The sequence below is a fragment of the Carassius auratus genome, unplaced genomic scaffold, assembly GCF_003368295.1.
Source record: "Carassius auratus strain Wakin unplaced genomic scaffold, ASM336829v1 scaf_tig00214714_1_2670353, whole genome shotgun sequence".
Classification (NCBI taxonomy): domain Eukaryota; kingdom Metazoa; phylum Chordata; class Actinopteri; order Cypriniformes; family Cyprinidae; genus Carassius; species Carassius auratus.
Genome location: NW_020527778.1, coordinates 12,444 through 37,081, shown reverse-complemented (window position 1 = coordinate 37,081; position 24,638 = coordinate 12,444). Strand labels below are relative to the sequence as shown.

The 24,638-nt window shown below is 35.4% G+C and overlaps 6 gene segments (V, D, J or C); all 6 read right to left on the bottom strand.

The window, feature by feature from the left end:
* Window positions 1–1,656: 1,656 nt before the first annotated feature.
* On the bottom strand, window positions 1,657–2,481 carry LOC113092652 (Ig kappa chain V region 3381-like). The segment is given in 2 exon segments: window positions 1,657–2,030; window positions 2,114–2,481. Coding segments are annotated over 2 exon segments (393 nt in total).
* Window positions 2,482–5,046: 2,565 nt separating this feature from the next.
* LOC113092654 (Ig kappa chain V region BS-5-like) lies at window positions 5,047–5,612 on the bottom strand. The segment is given in 2 exon segments: window positions 5,047–5,470; window positions 5,560–5,612. Coding segments are annotated over 2 exon segments (381 nt in total).
* A 3,794-nt stretch (window positions 5,613–9,406) lies between these two features.
* Window positions 9,407–12,626, bottom strand: LOC113092720 (Ig kappa chain V region S211-like). The segment is given in 2 exon segments: window positions 9,407–9,738; window positions 12,438–12,626. Coding segments are annotated over 2 exon segments (381 nt in total).
* A 3,323-nt stretch (window positions 12,627–15,949) lies between these two features.
* On the bottom strand, window positions 15,950–16,739 carry LOC113092798 (immunoglobulin kappa variable 4-1-like). The segment is given in 2 exon segments: window positions 15,950–16,597; window positions 16,687–16,739. Coding segments are annotated over 2 exon segments (405 nt in total).
* Window positions 16,740–20,546: 3,807 nt separating this feature from the next.
* On the bottom strand, window positions 20,547–21,206 carry LOC113092719 (Ig kappa chain V region S211-like). The segment is given in 2 exon segments: window positions 20,547–20,896; window positions 20,986–21,206. Coding segments are annotated over 2 exon segments (399 nt in total).
* Window positions 21,207–23,186: 1,980 nt separating this feature from the next.
* LOC113092824 (Ig kappa chain V region S211-like) lies at window positions 23,187–23,664 on the bottom strand. The segment is given in 2 exon segments: window positions 23,187–23,518; window positions 23,608–23,664. Coding segments are annotated over 2 exon segments (381 nt in total).
* Between the last annotated feature and the right edge of the window lie 974 nt (window positions 23,665–24,638).

The following is a 24,638-nucleotide window of genomic DNA, read 5'->3' as shown; positions in this document are numbered from 1 at the left end:
CTATGGCTTTTTTTAATAATAGGTAAACACAGGTCACAAGTTAACACGATCACATTTCCTCGATTAAGCAGCTGCACGATGTGACGCCGAAAGTGCTGTTTTCAATCCAGAGATCTGGAGTTGATCTGGTGTAGATCGGTAGCTCGGTGGTTCATGACTGTGTTCGAAAACCTGTGCCAACACAGACTTACTTTATTTTAATTTTTTTGTTTAATACTACTTACTTCAGCCTCTACGGGTGATCATACCAATAACTTGTAATCTTTACAAGAATATCAGATTCATGCAATGAGCAAGTCTGTGTTTATTAGATACTTAATAATATCACATCAGTCTGTGCTTTCAGAAGCGCTGAATCTGCTGCCGTCGTTCCATCACATGATTCACATCTGGAGCGGAGACCTGAACCAGGAAGTTGGTCACCAGATAACACGGTAACAAGTTAAACCGTAACACCACCATTAGATATTGTGTCATGTTATATTGCAATACAATACAGCAAATATAGTTTGACAGTAAATTTACTTTGCTATACTAAATTTTCACTTTATTTTGCTATACTCACTAGTGTCCTGAACCTACTAGTAAAAACAAAAACAATATAAAAAATTTAATCTGGTGTCTGAATAATTGTTGGTTTGACTGTTCATTAATTCTTATTAAAACTACAAAGTCATTCAGTCAAGAGCAGTGAGTGATTTTCTTTCTTTCATTTTCTTGGATTTACATTACATCAATTAGTAGCTAAATTAGACACTCATGCATCCAATATAATACATATCTGTTTTTTTTTCTCATCTGTTATCTTCCACTTAAGACATAACCACAGTTATTTTGAACACACTTTCCAAGATGGGTATTTTGACCCAGGGATCGGCGGAATTGAATTTAAGATCAACTTTAGTAGATTAATCTGACTCTCTCATATTAGACTTTAATTCCCAAATTTTATATTAAATCTATGGATGTTCTGCAGGTTTTTAACAGACATGAGGATCATCACACACATATCTCTGTCAGTCTCTGAGTTTGATGAGGAGTCACGTCACACATGATATAATACATGTTCACTCTTTATAAATCTTTGTCAAATAAATGTAAATATGGTGATATACATATGTTTTTTAATGGTTAACTGCATCTGTTGGGTAATCTGCTCTTTCATTTGAAAATTAATCTTTATATCATTGTTAATCTTTCCTGCATGAATATTTATATAAATTATATTCATTATCATTTGTTCTGAAATTGAGAAACATTATATATGATGCTGTTAATATTTGCATTATGTGGCATGAACTTAATAAATCATAATAATAATCAATGATGGACTTATTAAACTGATGAAGCAGAACATGTTTATGATGTTGATGATGCAGTTTAGAAAGATTGAGGATAAATCATAAATGAAGAAACTCATAAATATAGTGAAGGACGGAAAAATATCCACTGAAGATCGAAAGTGGATGGATTTCTTCATGAAGGACTGAAAATATCAGGAGACAAAAATAACTTCAGAAAAATTATAATCAAAAATAAATGATGTAGCTCAACAAAACTGATGTTTATTGTAAGATGATATTAATATGTTTTTTCCCTGTTGAATGAGTGATAGTGTTTGAGCAGCTGCAGCATCAGTTCAGTCACTGTGACTCTGACTGACACAGGTTTTTGTACCACGCTTTATCACTGTGTGAACACATAGTCACCCACACAACTATTACTAGAATCTGTTCTGCAGTGAAAACTCTGACAGTAATAATGTCCAGCATCTTCAGTCTGGACTCCACTGATGGTCAGAGTGAAATCAGTCCCACCTTGTGCTCCATTCCCACTGAATCGACTGAAACTGTTACTATAGCGATCGTTTACCAAATAAATGATGAGTTTAGGAGCTTCTCCAGGTTTCTGCTGATACCAAGCTAAACCCCAGTTAGTTATTCCAGGATCAGTTTTACATGCTATCGTGGCGTCTTGTCGTTCAGAAACAGTCACAGCTTCAGGCTGAGTCACAGTGATTCCTCTGGATGCTGCTGACAACAACATTATATGTGTTCAATCAAATCAAATCAACATTAAAGAGTCAAAAATGAGCATCTTTGACTTCTGTTACCTGGAATAAAAGCTGCCAGAATCCAGATGAAGCTGCTGAAGAGATTCATTGTGTTTGTTGGTTTTGTACCGTGGTAAACAGCAGTGTGTTATAAAGTGTTGAGTCTGAACGCTATAAACACTCGGAGCGCTGAAGCATGTGCTGATGCAAAGTGACTCTCTGTGGAAAAACCCTCCTGGAGGAAAACAGACATGAACATCCCCACATGCAGATGAAACCTGAGCCTCTAAACCTGTTTTAGTCTCATGATCCAGTGCTGTGTGTTCTCACTTCTTTACAAATCTGGAAATCATGTCTTTTTCATTCTGTGTGAGTCTCTGGTTCAGACTGCAGGTTTTCTCTTGATTCAGTGACAGAGCTGAAACATTCAGAGAAACAAGTATGTCACTGTGAACTCAGTGTGAGGGCAAAGGTCATCTCAGAGGTCACAGGTCATCAAAACTCATTAAAACTGCTTTGACAAATATATGATCTTTTAGAAACCCAAATGAAGATGTGTAAAGAAAATGTATCAATACAGAGCTTTTCATCACTTTAGTCCAATAATCCATGTGTGTGTGTGTGTGTGTGTGTGTGTGTGTGTGTGTTCATTTGAGTGTGAAGGAGGTTTTTGTACGACGCTTTCACTAGAATGAAGCACTGTGGTACACTTTTGGTGGAGGAACTAAACTGACGATCAGTAAGTCTCTTTAATTCTATTATAAAAATGTGTGATATTTGATTCATTTTTTATTCGTTTTTAGATTATTTCAGAAAAGAAATTGACAAAATTATTAATTTATTTAAATTTTTTTTTAAAGTTTAATAATTGCAATATTTCAATTATTTTCATAATTTACTTAAGTTGTCCATTTCGTATTGTTTTAAAATCTAATTTATCATTTTACATGAATAATTTTACTTATTATCGGTAACATTATTGTATTTTAGTATATAGTTTTGAGTCATTTATGATATATTCAATTATTTCTTATAATTTTGTCTATAATTATTGGTAAATTTATCAATTAAGGGTTTTTAGATGTATGAAAAAAGTTTAATAATAAAGATTAAATATAACTGTGTAGGCATCATAACTAGATAAATTTAGTTAATAAGCATGTTAAAAATCAGTCATTTAAACTATTAAGTTACTTAACTACTATGTACTTACATAAAAAGAAGTACAATGTATTTATTGTGTTCATATTGTATTGTAAAACACTTTTGCTGCTGTTGAGGTGGGATAGGGGTAAGGTTAGGGAGAGGGTTGGAGGTATGGGTAAGTTTAAGGGTGGGTTAAGGTGTAAAGTATGGGTCAACAGTGTAATTATAAATGTAATTACAGAAATTAAATACAGATGTAATTACATGTCGTTTTTTTAAAATATAAGTACAATGTAAAAACATGTATGTACAGAATAAGTACATTGTATTAAATTATTAATTAAAATCTAAGTACATAGTAGTTAAGGTCACTTAATATAAAGTGGGTCCCAAAAAATAGATGTTCTGTAACTAAGTAGTTTTGAAAAAAAAAAAATTAGAAAGTTTTTTTCTTTTATTTCATCACTAAAAACATTTTATAATTTATTATAGTTTTTAAATGTTTTTCATTTTATAAGAATAATGACAGGTTATTACATGTATCAATGGCAGTACCTTAAAATCTATTAAAATATTTATTGATATACATATATAATCTTTTTTCTATAATTCTTGTCAAATGAACCAATAAAGGTTTTATCACCAGACAACATGCAACTTGAAAATTAAGCGTTTAAACTTTTGAAACTATCAAATTGGCTGATGTTTATGATTGTGAGTGTCTGAATAGCAGAATATTTTGAAAGTACAATTAATATTGAAATAATCATTTATTTATTTTATTTTACTAATTTTTACAGTGTTTGATTTCTGCTTCAGTTGTGTTTTTGTGTGTTTCAGCTGGTCCCTCCGTGAAGCCCTCCGTGTCTCTGCTGCCTCCCTCTTCTCTGCAGATCTCTGGAGACTCAGCCGCACTGCTCTGTCTGCTCAGCTCTTACTCTCCACAGGGGGCGCAGGTGAGCTGGACGCTGGACGGGTCAGAGGTCACCCAGGGGGTTCAGACCAGCGCAGAGAGCGAGCGGGACGGACGCTACAGCCGCAGCAGCGTCCTGAGCCTCAGCAAAGCACGCTGGGAAGCCGGCGAGCGCTTCGTCTGCAGAGTAACACATGACGGAGCTGCTCAGGAGACCTCGTTCCTCAAGAGCTCCGAGTGCTGATGTTTCTCCAGTGAAGAGCAGCAGGATTCACAGCAGTCTCCTGATTTACAGCTCAATACTCAAGCAGTCTTTCAATGTGCTGCCATTGCTGTTCATTCAATAAAGCTTCTGAACGCCTTCCATTTGTGTCCGACTGCATCATTGATCAGTGTGTCCTTCCTTCACTTAAGTTTCAGCTGCTGTTGATGGATTGTAATAGTTGAGAACAGCTGTGTTTAGCAGTAAATGTGAACTGAAGCTCTTGGGGTTTGAACATGGTCTCTGGAGACGGAGCTGCTCTATTCTGAGATCATCAGAATCACTAAAGCTGTCAATGCAAATCTGATTTCAGCTCAAACTCACAGTTTCTCTGTTTGATCGGTTAAACGCTCTGAACTGGAACAGTTTCACTTCTGCTTATCAGAAATGAGTTATGAGTAGGAAATTCATCATTAGTTCTAGATGAAGAAGCTAAGTTATTGCTTTAGTTTAATGCTTAATAGTTTAATGTATAAAATGTAATGTACAAAGCCAAAACAACATATTTCAATATAATTGTCTGCTTTGATATCAGTTTATCTCTCTGTTTTCTCTGAATCTGAGCATAGTCGATTCAAACCCGTCCGTCACAGGACAGATCCCAGTCTACTAGAGCTGATGTGACTCCTGACTCAGTTGTGAGCTCATGTGTAGTTGTGTGTTTGGTCTCTGTGTGTCAGTAGTGAGTGATAGTGTTTGAGCAGCTGCAGCATCAGTTCAGTCACTGTGACTCTGACTGACACAGGTTTTTGTACCACGCTTTATCACTGTGTGAACACCCAGCTACTACTGATGTAGTGTACACTCTGACAGTAATAATGTCCAGCATCTTCAGTCTGGACTCCACTGATGGTCAGAGTGAAATCACTGTTAGATCCACTGCCACTGAATCTAGATGGAGTTCCTGACTCAAGAGTGTTTGCATAATAAATCAGGAGTTTAGGAGCTTCTCCAGGTTTCTGTAAGTACCAGGCTAAGCGATGCCCAAAAATATCACTGTACACATCAGTGCTGGTTTTGCAGCTGATCTTCACTGTTTCTCCTGGTTGAGCTGCTGTTGAGGGACTCTGAGTGACGCTGATCTGTCCTCTACTCTCTGAAACACACAACAAGAAGAAAATCAACTCAAAACTTTGACAATATACTTGAAGAAATGAATTGATATCAAACTTGTGCTGCACAAACCTTGAGCAAACGCTGTGAGAGTCCAGATGAAGATGATGATGAAGGTCATGTTGATGAAGATTGTTGTGTGTGTCAGTGATGAAGTGTTAAACTCACAGCACTATAAACACTCTCAGAGCACTGAAGCATCTGAGCAATATGCAAACACACTCACATCATTTACCTGAAGACAGGAGAGACACAGTTTTGTTGTTATGTTTGTGCAACAGTTTCCCAGTGGGCAGTTAATACTGACTTTTAAACTGATATCAAAATTGACATCTAAAAGCAGGTCAAATATGCAAAAAAACTTGACATGATTTTTATTTAATGTAAATTGATGTCCAACATATTGGTCTACATTCACCTTAACAACTTTCTCACCGTCTGGCTTTCTGTCTTTCCTCCAAACTCTTTCTTCTGTCTTTCCTTTCGGGACCGAATGATCGGCTCGTCCTGCAGGTTCTGATTTTTCTAACGAGTGTTAAAACATATTTAGACATTCATCCATCTGCTGGCTGCCAATCATTAAAAATGAACTGTGAATCTGTGGCATGCAGATGACATCATCATCATCAGAGTTATGGTGTATGATACGTTTAGTCTCACTATGTGTGCTTTAGAACGAGAGGTAAGTGATTATTACACACTATTGATTTGGTCTCTCTCTTTAGACCTTTGAGGAGTTTTCCGTTTCCTGTCATGAACACACACTTCCTGTTCAGTATCAGTATTTTTCAGAGAGACCTTGCTAGTCGCTGGACGTCACGGTTCCAGAACTGTCCATCCGGCTCGGGTCAAATATTCCTCAAGTGTAATGGGTTTAGGTTGGATGCATGTTCAATAAATGCTATTTTGTTTCTTTTGGTAACAAATTATTTGAGATGAGTCTTATTGTTTCTGATAGTTACAGTTGTGACCCTAAATTGAACTATGCATCTGAGAAAAGACAAGAGACACCTTCGACAGGCGACACACTCATTACATGACATGAAACAATGCCTAGAAATCCCCAAAAGAGTATCTGGGTCAGGGGCAGTCGTGGCCTAATGATTAGAGTCAGACTTGTAACCCACAGTGTGTGTGTGTGTGTGTGTGTGTGTGTGTGAGTGTCTGAGTGTGTGTGTGTGTGTGTGTTAATGAAATGCAGAGCACAAATTCTTAATATAACACACCACACTTGGCCACACGTCATGTCATTTTTAACTAAACTGAATATCTGTCATGACCATAGATCTCTATACATATCTCAGAGCTCATATTGTAATCTGTTACTGTTTTCAAATTACATGACACAATTTTAGAAACATAATTATTTAAAGTTTGTTGTTGAGGACAACCCCTTGAGATGAAACATCTCATTTTCGAGGGGGTCCTCGAGACATAGACAAAGATAATACAACACATTTACATTCACACTCACAAGAGCTCTCACCCACCCCACCATGTCATTATTAGAAACAAATCCATATATAAAACACATTATAATATTAGTATGCATGACAACATTAAGCCCTTACTTTCACATGTGTATATGTGCATTCTCACACCTACACCCATACTCGCTTATATACACCAAAATAAGAAGAAATGAAAAAAAAAGTATCCCATATATTAGGTATAGAAAACAAAAATCCAGTCAAACATGAGGAAAACATTCATAACAACAGTTTGCTTGCACGTAAACAAAAAGAGATGTTTTGAAGGAACGCAAGGAAGTGACAGATCTTAGAGACCCAGGCAGACTGTTCCTTTCTGAGAGGGCTTTACGTTTAAATGCACGTCTTTCACTCTCTTTAGAGATGTTTGGCACAACGAAAGAGAGATATTCAGTGTGTCTCAATCTATTGGGTTTGATAGACAACATCCGCATAATCTAGTATGGGAAATATGAACTGTGACACAATTCTTAACCTAATCAACTGAGTAAAACAATTAATAGAACGATATAATATTTGTAAACACTAATTCATCTTTTTTACAACGGAGTTAATGACACGGAAATGAGAGTTGTGAGTCAAGCCAAAGGCCCAGATATTTAAGTTCAATAACTTGTACAAGTGGAGTTTCATCTAAGAATTTGAGTGTAAGATTGTTATCTTGCTTCCGTGCAGCAGATCTGGTGGGGAACAATATACAATATGACTTTTTCTTATTCAATAAAAGATGGTTGGATTGGAAGCAAAGTTGAGTAGCATTTAAAGTTAGATTGCAATGAGGATTGAATCTTAGAGACAGACACATTAGATGTGTAAATCACTGTCATCTGCATATAGATGGATACAACAGTCTGAGCAAATTAGAGGAAGATCATTAATAAATAAAGAAAATAAAAGAGGCCCTAAGGAAGAGCCTTGAGGAACACCTTTCTCCATGTGATACACAACCATTAACATAGACACACAGTCTACAGTGGAGATGAGAATTAAACCAAAGAAGAGAGTGTTTAGAAAGGCCTATCGCATATAACTTATCAAGAAGCAAATAGTGATCAACCATATCAAAGGCCTTAGTAAGATCTAAATATTGCACCAATTGACAAGTTATCGTCTAGAGAGAAAGTGAAACATCATTGATAAATTTTAGAAGAGCAGTAGTTGTAGAGAAGTTTGGTCTGAAACCAGATTGATTTGAAGACAAAATAGAAAATTAATTAATACATTTAAATAATTGTTTAAATATTAGTTTTTCAAATACTTTTGTTATGCTACTAATGATAGAAATACGTCTAGTTGTTGAGATCGAGTGTATCGCCACCCTTATGTTTATGTAACCCTTGAACAATATGTATTGATGTAACTCTGACAGATTTCCACATTAATGGAACCACTGCGGTCGATAAAGATAAATTAAATAGATCTGATAAAATTACATTACAGATTTTAGGTAATATAATCAGACTACTTTAAGATTAATTTTGATCTAACTCGTTTATCACACTGATTTATATACGATAATCTTGTACCATTGATATAAAAATGCAAATAAAAAAGTTAAATGTATTTTATTTGTTTACCTGCATGTCATGTGACTATTAACCAACTTCAGAGAAACATGGACATGCAAATGTGATACTTAATTATTAACATGTTATTAATATATTAATTAAATCTATATTATGTGAAAGAAGTTCTGCTGACAAAACAACATTTTTGGGGGGAATCCTCGTATTACATGTAAATAAGAAATAATGTGAATTTGTGCATTTTAATGTGTTTGAAAGAGAGAAGCCTTCAAAAGGCAATACATGGTAAAATAACCAGTGATAATGTGAACAAAAACTAATGTGTTCATCAATAGTTGATGTAATGCTGAGAAAACACTTATTAAAACTGTGTAAATGTGTAAAAATCGTATATAGCACCTTTACAGAGGCAGTTCACCCTAAAATGTAAATTGTCATTTGCTAACCCTCATGCCATTTCAAACATGTATGATTTTCATTTTTGTGCAAAACACACAATATACATTTATTTTTTATATTATATGTCTTAATTTTTGTGTGATTTAAATGTCGGGTGGATATGTGATGCACATCAGTGACTAACAGTGAGCAGCAAGAGACAGTCCAGGAACAAAGAACAGAAAGAACATGCCTGTAGGAAAAAAATAAATAAAAAAATAAACACAGCATTAGATTTTTGTGAACGAAAACACAATTCTGCTACACAATGACCTTACTATATGACTTTAACATGAGATATGAGCGTACTATAATATAAAAAAAAAAAAAAAAAAAAACTACTACTACATAGTAATTCTGTGTTTGGTCTCTGTGTGTCAGTAGTGAGTGATAGTGTTTGAGCAGCTGCAGCATCAGTTCAGTCACTGTGACTCTGACTGACACAGGTTTTTGTACCACGCTTTATCACTGTGTGAACACATAATTACTGCTGATGACGTGAAAACTCTGACAGTAATAATGTCCAGCATCTTCAGTCTGGACTCCACTGATGGTCAGAGTGAAATCACTGTTAGATCCACTGCCACTGAATCTAGATGGAGTTCCTGACTGGAGACGGTTTGCACCATAAATCAGGAGTTTAGGAGCTTCTCCAGGTTTCTGTAAGTACCAGGCTAAGCGATGCCCCCAACTAGTACTGTACACATCTTTGCTGGTTTTGCAGCTGATCTTCACTGTTTCTCCTGGTTGAGCTGCTGTTGAGGGACTCTGAGTGACGCTGATCTGTCCTCTACTCTCTGAAACACACAACAAGAAGAAAATCAACTCAAAACTTTGACAATATACTTGAAGAAATGAATTGATATCAAACTTGTGCTGCACAAACCTTGAGCAAACGCTGTGAGAGTCCAGATGAAGATGATGATGAAGGTCATGTTGATGAAGATTGTTGTGTGTGTCAGTGATGAAGTGTTAAACTCACAGCACTATAAACACTCTCAGAGCACTGAAGCATCTGAGCAATATGCAAATGAACTGATCCTGTATTTAAATGAGCTTCTAAATGAAGTTTGCTCATTCATTTCATCCTGTCAATCATTGTATCTGTAGATCACAGTTTAATCTTTGTTTTTTTACAATTATTTTGAGTAGTTATCATCTGTCGGTTTAATACAGGATTAAAATATGATTATGGATTTATTTAATGACTTCAAACATTTTGATTATTAATGTTTTTGTAAATAAAATAAATGTATTTCAGCTCAGTTGGTTTAAGAAACATCACTATAGACAGCTGTGATGTATACTGGCTTTCATGGTGCATTGTGGGAATGTTTTGAGCATGAGCGTGATGTAATCCCTGAGTAGTGCACTGACTAGTGAACTAAGGAGCTGATTGAGACACACACTTACTGACTGACTCACATGTGAACATTTTCAGGTAAAATCATGATTTATCAATAAGTGTGAACTTAAAATAAGCATAACATTTACAACCAGTTTAAACCACATGAAAAAAGAATATGTAATATGTAAAATATGTAAAGATTAAATGTTTAAATAAATAGTGATAAATGACTATTTAAAAAAAAAAAAAAATGTCATTACAATTTAGTCCCATGGACATATTTTTGTCTTTATGGCTCTTGATTTGTGATTTTGCACTGATTTTAATGATTTTAATGAAGGTTGACACGACTAAAAAGGACAAATGAAAGTCACTCAGGTCCAGAGACTGTGTGCAAAGGGTAGGTATTATTGTGATTATAATTAATCACACACACGGTGTTGAACGCTACAGTTGTGTTCAGATCATGTGTTCACTGGACTGGACTCTCTCAGATATCGTCATTATATACAGTGGAAACGATGTAATCAAGAATTCATCCGTGCTGTAGTCAGCGAGAAACAGCGGAATCATCAGTCGTTAAGCAGGAATGTTTGTTGTTTGGATCCGTACGCTTAAATCCCGAATGGATTAACCATCTAGTTAAAAATAAAAAATAGGGCCTGCTATTGAGAGAAAACTCTGTGCTGCTTTGACTGCAGGGGTCTGCTGTTCACCCCTCGCTACTCAAATTAAAGAGGGGCCTGCTGTTCTCTCCCTCCTTTTGAGGGGAGAATACCCCTCTGCTAGCCAGTAGTCTTCATTAAGAATAGCTCAATAACATTATCTTTTCTCTTTTGCAGGAATGGAACATGGTTGGTTTTTGGGGGGTTCTTCTTCAGGCAGTAATACCTCTCATTATGTTTGGGGGGCTAATGTTTAAGCTCTTGTATGTTTAATTATTCTGGGAGAAAGAACCCCCATAAGCAAACCATACCGCCAAATGTAAATTGTGTTCAAAAAAATACATGTCTATCTTGCTTATATAATATCTACATGTACAAGTTTTTATAATGGATATGCATGTAAATTGACATATATGTCCCAAAAATTTTTTTTACATACATAAACATACATATGTGTATGGAAATTTAATAAATGCTATTGTATATATTACATTTGTGTCAGAAAGATCCCAATCGTTTCAACAGTAGTGTACAGTAACTGAGATCGATCTCTGGTTTTACAGTCGATGGAGAAACTCTGACACACAATATGAGGGTTTTAGGATCATAAATCAGCAGAGACACTGTCTGATCTTTATGTGAAGCGTTTGCTGAACCGACCTGAAAGAGAGAGTTTGAAGAGCTGTGAAACAAGGTTTACATATCATTCATCAAATGAAATATGTTATTGAACTGTGAGTTTCTGTGCTGAATTTAAGTATCATAGAGTTTTGTCATTCCTCATTCATTATAGCAGCTGTATCTGTGACTGAAAACAGCTGCATGTGTTTGTGAGACAGATGTTGAGCTTCAATCTCCATCATGTGACGGATCTATAAGAGCACAATGAATCAAATCAAAACCTCGAAGCTGTGCAGATTCAATCAGTCCAGTTTCCAGCATTTCTCTTCTCCCTACAGAGAGTCAGAATATGAGGAGAAAGAGCAAAAACAACAGAGTTTCAGATCCTCCTTTGAGCAGCTGCAGCATCAGTTCAGTCACTGTGACTCTGACTGACACAGGTTTTTGTACCACGCTTTATCACTGTGTGAACACATTACCACTGTGATAACTCTGACAGTAATAATGTCCAGCATCTTCAGTCTGGACTCCACTGATGGTCAGAGTGAAATCACTGTTAGATCCACTGCCACTGAATCTAGATGGAGTTCCTGACACAAGGCTGTCAGTCCAATAAATCAGGAGTTTAGGAGCTTCTCCGGGTTTCTGTAAGTACCAGGATAAACGATCACCACTATACACATCCTTGCTGGTTTTGCAGCTGATCTTCACTGTTTCTCCTGGTTGAGCTGCTGTTGAGGGACTCTGAGTGACGCTGATCTGTCCTCTACTCTCTGAAACACACAACAAGAAGAAAATCAACTCAAAACTTTGACAATATACTTGAAGAAATGAATTGATATCAAACTTGTGCTGCACAAACCTTGAGCAAACGCTGTGAGAGTCCAGATGAAGATGATGATGAAGGTCATGTTGATGAAGATTGTTGTGTGTGTCAGTGATGAAGTGTTAAACTCACAGCACTATAAACACTCTCAGAGCACTGAAGCATCTGAGCAATATGCAAATGAACTGATCCTGTATTTAAATGAGCTTCTAAATGAAGTTTGCTCATTCATTTCATCCTGTCAATCATCGTATCTGTAGATCACTGTCTAATCTTTGTTTTTTACAATTATTTTTACTGGTTATCATCTGTCGGTTTATTAAAGGTTTGGACTATTATTATGGATTTACTAATAATTTTAAACATTTGGATTATTCAAGGTTTTGTAAATGAATTAAACATGTATTTCAGCTCAGTTGGTTTGAGGGACCTTAGGAAACATCACTATAGACAGCAGTGATGTATACTGGCTTTTATGGTGCATTGTGGGAATGTTTTGAGCATGATGTCATCCCTGAGTAGTGCCCTGACTAGTGAACTAAGGAGCTGATTGAGACACACTCTTACTGACTGACTCACATGTGAACATTTTCATGCTCAAATCATGGTTTATCAATAAGTGTAAACTTAAATAAAAAAGCATAAAATTACAACCAAATATAAACTACATGAAAAAAAGAGATTTTTTTAATAAATATTTTTTTTCTAAATAAGTCACTTAAGCTGCATTAAATTGATCAAAACTACAGAGAAACTGTAATATTTTGAAATATTATTACACTTTTACAGAATTGTTTTCTATTAGAATCTATTATAAAGTGTAATTTATTTATGTAATGTGCAGCTGTATTTCAGCATCATTTCTCCAGCCTTCAGTGTCACATGATCTTCAGAAACATTTCTGGTTATTATCAATGTTGAAGTCAGTTTGAATATTTTTGTTGAAACTGTGATACATTTATTGTTTTAGAATTCTTTGATGAACAGAAAGTCAGAAAGAACAGCATTTATTTGAAATAGAAATCGTTTGTAACATTATAAATGTCTTTTGTTCAGTTTGATGAGTCTCTGCTAAATGAAGTATTACTTTCTTTCAAAAGAAAAAAAATATTTTAGAAGTGATTTTCCATATTTTACCTATAAGATGATACATCATTTTCACATTCATATATTCTCTGGATAGATGAAGATATACATTTATAAAACATGTTAAAAATGTCCCTATGTTAATAATATCTGTCTTTTTTTTGTGGTATGTAGCAATCGTATATGTAAACATATGCAATTTTATTAAGACAACATATAGACGGAGAAAATCTGAATGTTTATAAATGGTTTGTATGGTTTAAATACATGTCTATCTTTTTGATTTGCTTATATAATATCTACATGTATTGACAGTTTTTAGAATGGATATGAATGTACATGACATATAATTCCAAAAATGTTTTAAATATATATAAACATATGTGTATGGAAATGAAATACATGAAGGTGCATATATTACATTTGTGTGTTGATGATCTCAATCGTTTCAACAGTAGTGTACAGTAACTGAGATCGATCGCTGGTTTTACAGTCGATGGAGAAACTCTGACACACAATATGAGGGTTTTAGGATCATAAATCAGCAGAGACACTGTCTGATCTTTATGTGAAGCATTTGCTGAACCGACCTGAAAGAGAGAGTTTGAAGAGCTGTGAAACAAGGTTTACATATCATTCATGTCAGATTATATTGCTGATTTCAAATATGTTATTGAAATGTGAGTTTCTGTGCTGAATTTAAGTATCCTAGAGTTTTGTCATTCATCATTCGGTAACACTTTAGAATACTGTTTCTTACTTACTACATAACTAATAATGAATTATTGAAGAACTAACAGGTGATTATCATTAACACTTAACTCACTACTCTTAACTACTAAGGAAGATGTGTTAATTAATCAGTATGTAATATCATTTTAGGATTGTGTTAAGCAACAGTTAGCTAATCAATAACTAATATATTCTGTCATACCTCCTGAAGAAATACTATTAAATATCTACTAGTTAGAATTCAAGAAAAATAATTATGAAATAACTACTAATAAACAGTTATACGCGTCACTATAATAATCAGGCTGTGGCCCACAAATCAAGTACTTGAGTAAAAGTACAGATACCTGTTACAAATGAGGTGTGTATGCTAAACGCAAGACAAAAGTGCTCGAGGAGGATGGTGATCAAAATGAGGAGTTTACTGGATGACGACGGAGAATACAGACAATATACTACACTTCACAAATAGGTTAAGTTACAGCTTTCACATAGACATTGACATTCAGATGCACATTCAATCACGGACGGCGAAGAACTAAACAGACAGGGTATTTAAGCACACAGAAGGTAATGAGGGAACTGGAGACAGGTGGGGAATAATCAATTAACCAAAACAAGGAGGAAGGTGACCAAATAAGGAAACAGAAAGTTCATAAATGTAACAATACCTCAATAAAATATGAATTCAGTAAATTTATAATTAGCCTATTCATTTTAAAAATTACTTTAGTAAAAGCACAAGTACAAAGTACTACTACAGTAGTATTATGTTACAGTCTTATTAGCCTATAATGGAAATGAAATAAGCATTTTGTTTGCTTCTACAATAAATGTTTAACTTTTGATTATGAAATGTTTGTTAAATTATTTTAAATGTGGGCAGTACACATGTTAAAATGGAATAAAATATGCTGTATTAAGAAATGTTCTCATCTGAAATAAACATTGTAAACAAGTTGTGTCGTGTATTTTACAATGTTTATGATTACTTTTATTTTTTTTTGTCAAAATAATGTAGTTTTTATTATTTACTAATAGGTTCACTTTAGAATACTTTTTCAGATTCTAAGTTATTCCTGCAGAATTATCTGATAATTACTAATGGGTTCTCAATATTTTCACTTTAGAATAGTCCTGCTGTTTCAGGTTAAAAAGAAGTCCTGCAGAATTATTTGATAATTCTTTATTAATTACTAATTGGATGCCTGTATTTTCACTTTTCCTCAGGCTTTGCCTTACATAAAGAAACTGAATTAATGGTAATGTGGTATATGCTGAGGAGGCACACATACAGAACTGTGTATAAAATACAATTCACAACACAGGCGAAACCTCTATAAAATGTATTGAATTTATTAATATTGCATCTTCATACTACAACTATTGCTAATAAAATTTATATGAAAGGGTCACAATTCAATGTACTTGCGCATTACTGTTCATTAGTAGTTATTTCATAGTTATTTTTCTTGAGCACTATAACTAATAGATAATTAATAGTATTTCTTCAGGAGGTATGACAGAATATATTAGTTATTGATTAGCTAACTGTTACTTAACACAATCCTAAAATGATATTACATACTGATTAATTAACACATTTTCCTTAGTATTTAACAGTAGTGAGTTAAGTGTTAATGAATAATCACCTGTAAGTTCTTCAATAATTCCTTATTAGTTATGCAGTAAGTAAGAAACAGTATTCTAAAGTGCTAGCCATCATTCATTATAGCAGCTGTATCTGTGACTGAAAACAGCTGCATGTGTTTGTGAGACAGATGTTGAGCTTCAATCTCCATCATGTGACGGATCTATAAGAGCACAATGAATCAAATCAAAACCTCGAAGCTGTGCAGATTCAATCAGTCCAGTTTCCAGCATTTCTCTTCTCCCTACAGAGAGTCAGAATATGAGGAGAAAGAGCAAAAACAACAGAGTTTCAGATCCTCCTTTGAGCAGCTGCAGCATCAGTTCAGTCACTGTGACTCTGACTGACACAGGTTTTTGTACGACACTTTATCACTGTGTGAATCTTTCATCACTCTCACAATCACCATCAGAATTTGTTCTGCAGTGGTAACTCTGACAGTAATAATGTCCATCATCTTCAGTCTGGACTCCACTGATGGTCAGAGTGAAATCACTGTTAGATCCACTGCCACTGAATCTAGATGGAGTTCCTGACACGAGGTTGTTTGCCCAATAAATCAGGAGTTTAGGAGCTTCTCCATGTTTCTGTAAGTACCAGGCTAAAAAATTATACTGATTTTCGTATATGTACACATCAGTGCTGGTTTTGCAGCTGATCTTCACTGTTTCTCCTGGTTGAGCTGCTGTTGAGGGACTCTGAGTGACGCTGATCTGTCCTCTACTCTCTGAAACACACAACAAGAAGAAAATCAACTCAAAACTTTGACAATATACTTGAAGAAATGAATTGATATCAAACTTGTGCTGCACAAACCTTGAGCAAACGCTGTGAGAGTCCAGATGAAGATGATGATGAAGGTCATGTTGATGAAGATTGTTGTGTGTGTCAGTGATGAAGTGTTAAACTCACAGCACTATAAACACTCTCAGAGCACTGAAGCATCTGAGCAATATGCAAACACACTCACATCATTTACCTGAAGACAGGAGAGACACAGTTTTGTTGTTTTGTTTGTGCAACAGTTTCCCAGTGGGCAGTTAATACTGACTTTTAAACTGATATCAAAATTGACATCAAAAAGCAGGTCAAATATGCAAAAAAACTTGACATGATTTTTATTTAATGTAAATTGATGTCCAACATATTGGTCTACATTCACCTTAACAACTTTCTCAGCGTCTTTCCTCCAAACTCTTTCTTCTGTCTTTCCTTTCGGGACAGAATGATCGGCTCGTCCTGCAGGTTCTGATTTTTCTAACAAGTGTTAAAACATATTTCGACATTCATCCATCTGCTGGCTGCCAATCATTAAAAATGAACTGAGAATCTGTGGCATGCAGATGACATCATCATCATCAGAGTTATGGTGTATGATACGTTTAGTCTCACTATGTGTGCTTTAGAACGAGAGGTAAGTGATTATTACACAATTTTGATTTGGTCTTTCTCTTTAGACCTTTGGGGAGTTTTCCGTTTCCTGTCATGAACACACACTTCCTGTTCAGTATCAGTATTTTTCAGAGAGACCTTGCTAGTCGCTGGACGTCACGGTTCCAGAACTGTCCATCCGGCTCGGGTCAAATATTCCTCAAGTGTAATGGGTTTAGGTTGGATGCATGTTGAATAAATGCTATTTTGTTTCTTTTGGTAACAAATTATTTGAGATGAGTCTTATTGTTTCTGATAGTTACAGTTGTGACCCTAAATTGAACTATGCATCTGAGAAAAGACAAGAGACACGTTCATCAGATGACACACTCATTACATGACATGAAACAATGACTAGAAATCCCCAAAAGAGTATCTGGGTCAGGGGCAGTCGTGGCCTAATGATTAGAGTCAGACTTGTAACCCACAGTGTGTGTGTGTGTACACTACTCACTGCTGTGCTGTGTGTGTGTGTGTGTGTGTGTCTGAGTGTGTGTGTTGTGTGTGTGTTAATGAAATGCAGAGCACAAATTCTTAATATAACACACCACACTTGGCCACACGTCATGTCATTTTTAACTAAACTGAATATCTGTCATGACCATAGATCTCTATACATATCTCAGAGCTCATATTGTAATCTGTTACTGTTTTCAAATTACATTACACAATTTTAGAAACATAATTATTTAAAGTTTGTTGTTGAGGACAACCCCTTGAGATGAAACATCTCATTTTCGAGGGGGTCCTCGAGACATAGACAAAGATAATACAACACATTTACATTCACACTCACAAGAGCTCTCACCCACCCCACCATGTCATTATTAGAAACAAATCCATATATAAAACACATTATAATATTAGTATGCATGACAACATTAAGCCCTTACTTTCACATGTGTATATGTGCATTCTCACACCTACACCCATACTCGCTTATATACACCAAAATAAGAAGAAATGAAAAAAAAAGTATCCCATATATTAGGTATAGAAAACAAAAATCCAGTCAAACATGAGGAAAACATTCATAACAACAGTTTGCTTGCACGTAAACAAAAAGAGATGTTTTGAAGGAACGCAAGGAAGTGACAGATCTTAGAGACCCAGGCAGACTGTTCCTTTCTGAGAGGGCTTTACGTTTAAATGCACGTCTTTCACTCTCTTTAGAGATGTTTTCACAACGAAAGAGAGATATTCAGTGTGTCTCAATCTATTGGGTTTGATAGACAACATCCGCATAATCTAGTATGGGAAATATGAACTGTGACACAATTCTTAACCTAATCAACTGAGTACAAAAATTAATAGAACGATATAATATTTGTAAACACCATTTCATCTTTTTTTTACAACGGAGTTAATGACACCGAAATGAGAGTTGTGAGTCAAGCCAAAGGCCCAGATATTTAAGTTCAATAACTTGTACAAGGGGAGTTTCATCTAAGAATTTGAGTGTAAGATTATTATCTTGCTTCCGTGCAGCAGATCTGGTGGGGAACAATATACAATATGACTTTTTCTTATTCAATAAAAGATGGTTGGATTGGAAGCAAAGTTGAGTAGCATTTAAAGTTAGATTGCAATGAGGATTGAATCTTAGAGACAGACACATTAGATGTGTAAATCACTGTCATCTGCTTATAGATGGATACAACAGTCTGAGCAAATTAGAGGAAGATCATTAATAAATAAAGAAAATAAAAGAGGCCCTAAGGAAGAGCCTTGAGGAACACCTTTCTCCATGTGATACACAACCATTAACATAGACACACAGTCTACAGTGGAGATGAGAATTAAACCAAAGAAGAGAGTGTTTAGAAAGGCCTATCGCATATAACTTATCAAGAAGCAAATAGTGATCAACCATATCAAAGGCCTTAGTAAGATCTAAATATTGCACCAATTGACAAGTTATCGTCTAGAGAGAAAGTGAAACATCATTGATACATTTTAGAAGAGCAGTAGTTGTAGAGAAGTTTGGTCTGAAACCAGATTGATTTGAAGACACAATAGAAAATTAATTAATACATTTAAATAATTGTTTAAATATTAGTTTTTCAAATACTTTTGCTATGCTACTAATGATAGAAATACGTCTAGTTGTTGAGATCAAGTGTATCGCCACCCTTATGTTTATGTAACCCTTGAACAATATGTATTGATGTAACTCTGACAGATTTCCACATTAATGGAACCACTGCGGTCGATAAAGATAAATTAAATAGATCTGATAAAATTACATTACAGATTTTAGGTAATATAATCAGACTACTTTAAGATTAATTTTGATCTAACTCGTTTATCACACTGATTTATATACGATAATCTTGTACCATTGATATAAAAATGCAAATAAAAAAGTTAAATGTATTTTATTTGTTTACCTGCATGTCATGTGACTATTAACCAACTTCAGAGAAACATGGACATGCAAATGTGATACTTAATTATTAACATGTTATTAATATATTAATTAAATCTATATTATGTGAAAGAAGTTCTGCTGACAAAACAACATTTTTGGGGGGAATCCTCGTATTACATGTAAATAAGAAATAATGTGAATTTGTGCATTTTAATGTGTTTGAAAGAGAGAAGCCTTCAAAAGGCAATACATGGTAAAATAACCAGTGATAATGTGAACAAAAACTAATGTGTTCATCAATAGTTGATGTAATGCTGAGAAAACACTTATTAAAACTGTGTAAATGTGTAAAAATCGTATATAGCACCTTTACAGAGGCAGTTCACCCTAAAATGTAAATTGTCATTTGCTAACCCTCATGCCATTTCAAACATTTATGATTTTCATTTTTGTGCAAAACACACAATATATATTTATTTTTTATATTATATGTCTTCATTTTTGTGTGATTTAAATGTCGGGTGAATATGTGATGCAGATCAGTGACTAACAGTGAGCAGCAAGAGAAAGTCCAGGAACAAAGTACAGAAAGATCATGACTGTAGGAAAAAAAATAAAAATAAAATAAACACAGCATTAGATTTCTTGTGAACGAAAACACAATTCTGCTACACAATGACCTTACTATATGACTTTAACATGAGATATGAGAGTACTATAATATACAAAAAAAAAAAAAAAAAAAAACTACTACTACATAGTAATTATGTGTTTGGTCTCTGTGTGTCAGTAGTGAGTGATAGTGTTTGAGCAGCTGCAGCATCAGTTCAGTCACTGTGACTCTGACTGACACAGGTTTTTGTACCACGCTTTATCACTGTGTGAACACATAGTCACCCACACAATATACACCACTTGTTCTGCAATGGAAACTCTGACAGTAATAATGTCCAGCATCTTCAGTCTGGACTCCACTGATGGTCAGAGTGAAATCACTGTTAGATCCACTGCCACTGAATCTAGATGGAGTTCCTGACTGGAGACGGTTTGCACCATAAATCAGGAGTTTAGGAGCTTGTCCAGGTTTCTGTAAATACCAGGCTAAGCGATGCCCCCAACTAGTACTGTACACATCAGTGCTGGTTTTGCAGCTGATCTTCACTGTTTCTCCTGGTTGAGCTGCTGTTGAGGGACTCTGAGTGACGCTGATCTGTCCTCTACTCTCTGAAACACACAACAAGAAGAAAATCAACTCAAAACTTTGACAATATACTTGAAGAAATGAATTGATATCAAACTTGTGCTGCACAAACCTTGAGCAAACGCTGTGAGAGTCCAGATGAAGATGATGATGAAGGTCATGTTGATGAAGATTGTTGTGTGTGTCAGTGATGAAGTGTTAAACTCACAGCACTATAAACACTCTCAGAGCACTGAAGCATCTGAGCAATATGCAAATGAACTGATCCTGTATTTAAATGAGCTTCTAAATGAAGTTTGCTCATTCATTTCATCCTGTCAATCATTGTATCTGTAGATCACAGTTTAATCTTTGTTTTTTTACAATTATTTTGAGTAGTTATCATCTGTCGGTTTAATACAGGATTAAAATATGATTATGGATTTATTTAATGACTTCAAACATTTTGATTATTAATGTTTTTGTAAATAAAATAAATGTATTTCAGCTCAGTTGGTTTAAGAAACATCACTATAGACAGCAGTGATGCATACTGGCTTTCATGGTGCATTGTGGGAATGTTTTGAGCATGATGTCATCCCTGAGTAGTGCACTGACTAGTGAACTAAGGAGCTGATTGAGACACACTCTTACTGACTGACTCACATGTGAACATTTTCATGCTAAAATCATGGTTTATCAATAAGTGTGAACTTAAAATAAGCATAAAATTTACAACCAATTTAAACCACATGAAAAAAGAATATGTAATATGTAAAATATGTAAAGATTAAATGTTTAAATAAATAGTGATAAATGACTATTTAAAATAAATAAAAAATGTCATTACAATTTAGTCCCATGGACATATTTTTGTCTTTATGGCTCTTGATTTGTGATTTTGCACTGATTTTAATGATTTTAATGAAGGTTGACACGACTAAAAAGGACAAATGAAAGTCACTCAGGTCCAGAGACTGTGTGCAAAGGGTAGGTATTATTGTGATTATAATTAATCACACACACGGTGTTGAACGCTACAGTTGTGTTCAGATCATGTGTTCACTGGACTGGACTCTCTCAGATATCGTCATTATATACAGTGGAAACGATGTAAACAAGAATTCATCCGTGCTGTAGTCAGCGAGAAACAGTGGAATCATCAGTCGTTAAGCAGGAATGTTGGTTGTTTGGATCCGTACGCTTAAATCCCGAATGGATTAACCATTTAGTTAAAAAAAAAAAAATAGGGCTTGCTATTGAGAGAAAACTCTGTGCTGCTTTGACTGCAGGGGTCTGCTGTTCACCCCTCGCTACTCAAATTAAAGAGGGGCCTGCTGTTCTCTCCCTCCTTTTGAGGGGAGAATACCCCTCTGCTAGCCAGTAGTCTTCATTAAGAATAGCTCAATAACATTGTCTTTTCTCTTTTGCAGGAATGGAACATGGTTGGTTTTTGGGGGGTTCTTCTTCAGGCAGTAATACCTCTCATTATGTTTGGGGGGTTAATGTTAAAGCTCTTGTATGTTTAATTATTCTGGGAGAAAAAAACCCCATAAGCAAACCATACCGCCAAATATAAATTGTGTTCAATAAAATACATGTCTATCTTGCTTATATAATATCTATATGTACAAGTTTTTATAATGGATATGCATGTAAATTGACATATACGTCCAAACATTTTTTTACATACGTAAACATACATATGTGTATGGACATTTTATAAATGCACTTGTAGATATTACATTTGTGTGAGAAAGACCCCAAATGTTCCAACAGTAGTGTACAGTAACTGAGATCGATCTCTGGTTTTACAGTCGATGGAGAAACTCTGACACACAATATGAGGGTTTTAGGATCATAAATCAGCAGAGACACTGTCTGATCTTTATGTGAAGCATTTGCTGAACCGACCTGAAAGAGAGAGTTTGAAGAGCTGTGAAACAAGGTTTACATATCATTCATCAAATTAAATATGTTGTTGAACTGTGAGTTTCTGTGCTGAATTTAAGTATCCTAGAGTTTTGTCATTCCTCATTCATTATAGCAGCTGTATCTGTGACTGAAAACAGCTGCATGTGTTTGTGAGACAGATGTTGAGCTTCAATCTCCATCATGTGACGGATCTATAAGAGCACAATGAATCAAATCAAAACCTCAAAGCTCTGCAGATTCAATCAGTCCAGTTTCCAGCATTTCTCTTCTCCCTACAGAGAGTCAGAATATGAGGAGAAAGAGCAAAAACAACAGAGTTTCAGATCCTCCTTTGAGCAGCTGCAGCATCAGTTCAGTCACTGTGACTCTGACTGACACAGGTTTTTGTACCACGCTTTATCACTGTGTGAACACATTTTGACTGATGAAGTGGTAACTCTGACAGTAATAATGTCCAGCATCTTCAGTCTGGACTCCACTGATGGTCAGAGTGAAATCACTGTTAGATCCACTGCCACTGAATCTAGATGGAGTTCCTGACTGAAGATTTTTTACATTATAAATCAGGAGTTTAGGAGCTTGTCCAGGTTTCTGTAAGTACCAGGCTAAACCTTCAGTCCCATCACTCCATCTGTACACATCAGTGCTGGTTTTACAGCTGATCTTCACTGTTTCTCCTGGTTGAGCTGCTGTTGAGGGACTCTGAGTGACGCTGATCTGTCCTCTACTCTCTGAAACACACAACAAGAAGAAAATCAACTCAAAACTTTGACAATATACTTGAAGAAATGAATTGATATTAAACTTGTGCTGCACAAACCTTGAGCAAACGCTGTGAGAGTCCAGATGAAGATGATGATGAAGGTCATGTTGATGAAGATTGTTGTGTGTGTCAGTGATGAAGTGTTAAACTCACAGCACTATAAACACTCTCAGAGCACTGAAGCATCTGAGCAATATGCAAACACACTCACATCATTTACCTGAAGACAGTTGCTCATTAACAGACACAAAATACAGTTCCTGAAATGAGAACAGAGTGAAAAATGAATCATTTTCATAATATTTGATCTTCTATTGAACAAGCGGTTATAAATTGCATCATATCATATCATGACATGATTTTTATTTAATGTAAATTGAATGTTCAACATATTGGCCTACATTCACCTGACCACAGCAATCACCTGACCTTATTTCTCACGTCTGGCTTTCTGTCTGTCCTCCAATCTCTTTCTGCTGTCTTTCGTTCGGGACAGAATGATCGGCTCGTCCTGCAGGTTCTGTTCGGACACTTGTTTTCAATCAGAAACATTGGCTGATGTTTGCTGCACATGATGATGCTGTAATTTTGTCACTGAATGTTCAAGTAGCAACATTATTGATGACATCACTAATAATCATTCATGAAAGAGAAAGCGTGTGTAGGTTGGCGTGTGTGTGTGTGTGTGTCCGTGCGTGTGTGTGTGTGTGTGTGTGTTATAATCTATTACCTATAAGATCTAAATGCAGAATGAATGCGGTGTATGCGAGTGTAATAAGTTCTAACAGAAGGAGAATGTTTGTTTCACGAGTTCACCCTTACATCTAATCTGAAGGCGAAAAGTAGGCATATTTGGGCGTGCTTTCCTGGGGAAGGGGTCTGGGCCCGGAGCATAGCCGAACCCAAATAACCCCCCCATCCCTAATTTGGGATATATAGATTAGAAGTGAGGAGTTGGGGTGGAGGAGGGATGCCGAAAAACTGTAGTGGGACAGGAGGTAGGAAGATTGGATATATATACACGCTTGTTTGCTAGTTAAGATGATTAGCTAAACGAGATGCACCTGTGCCAAATTGGATGATTACCT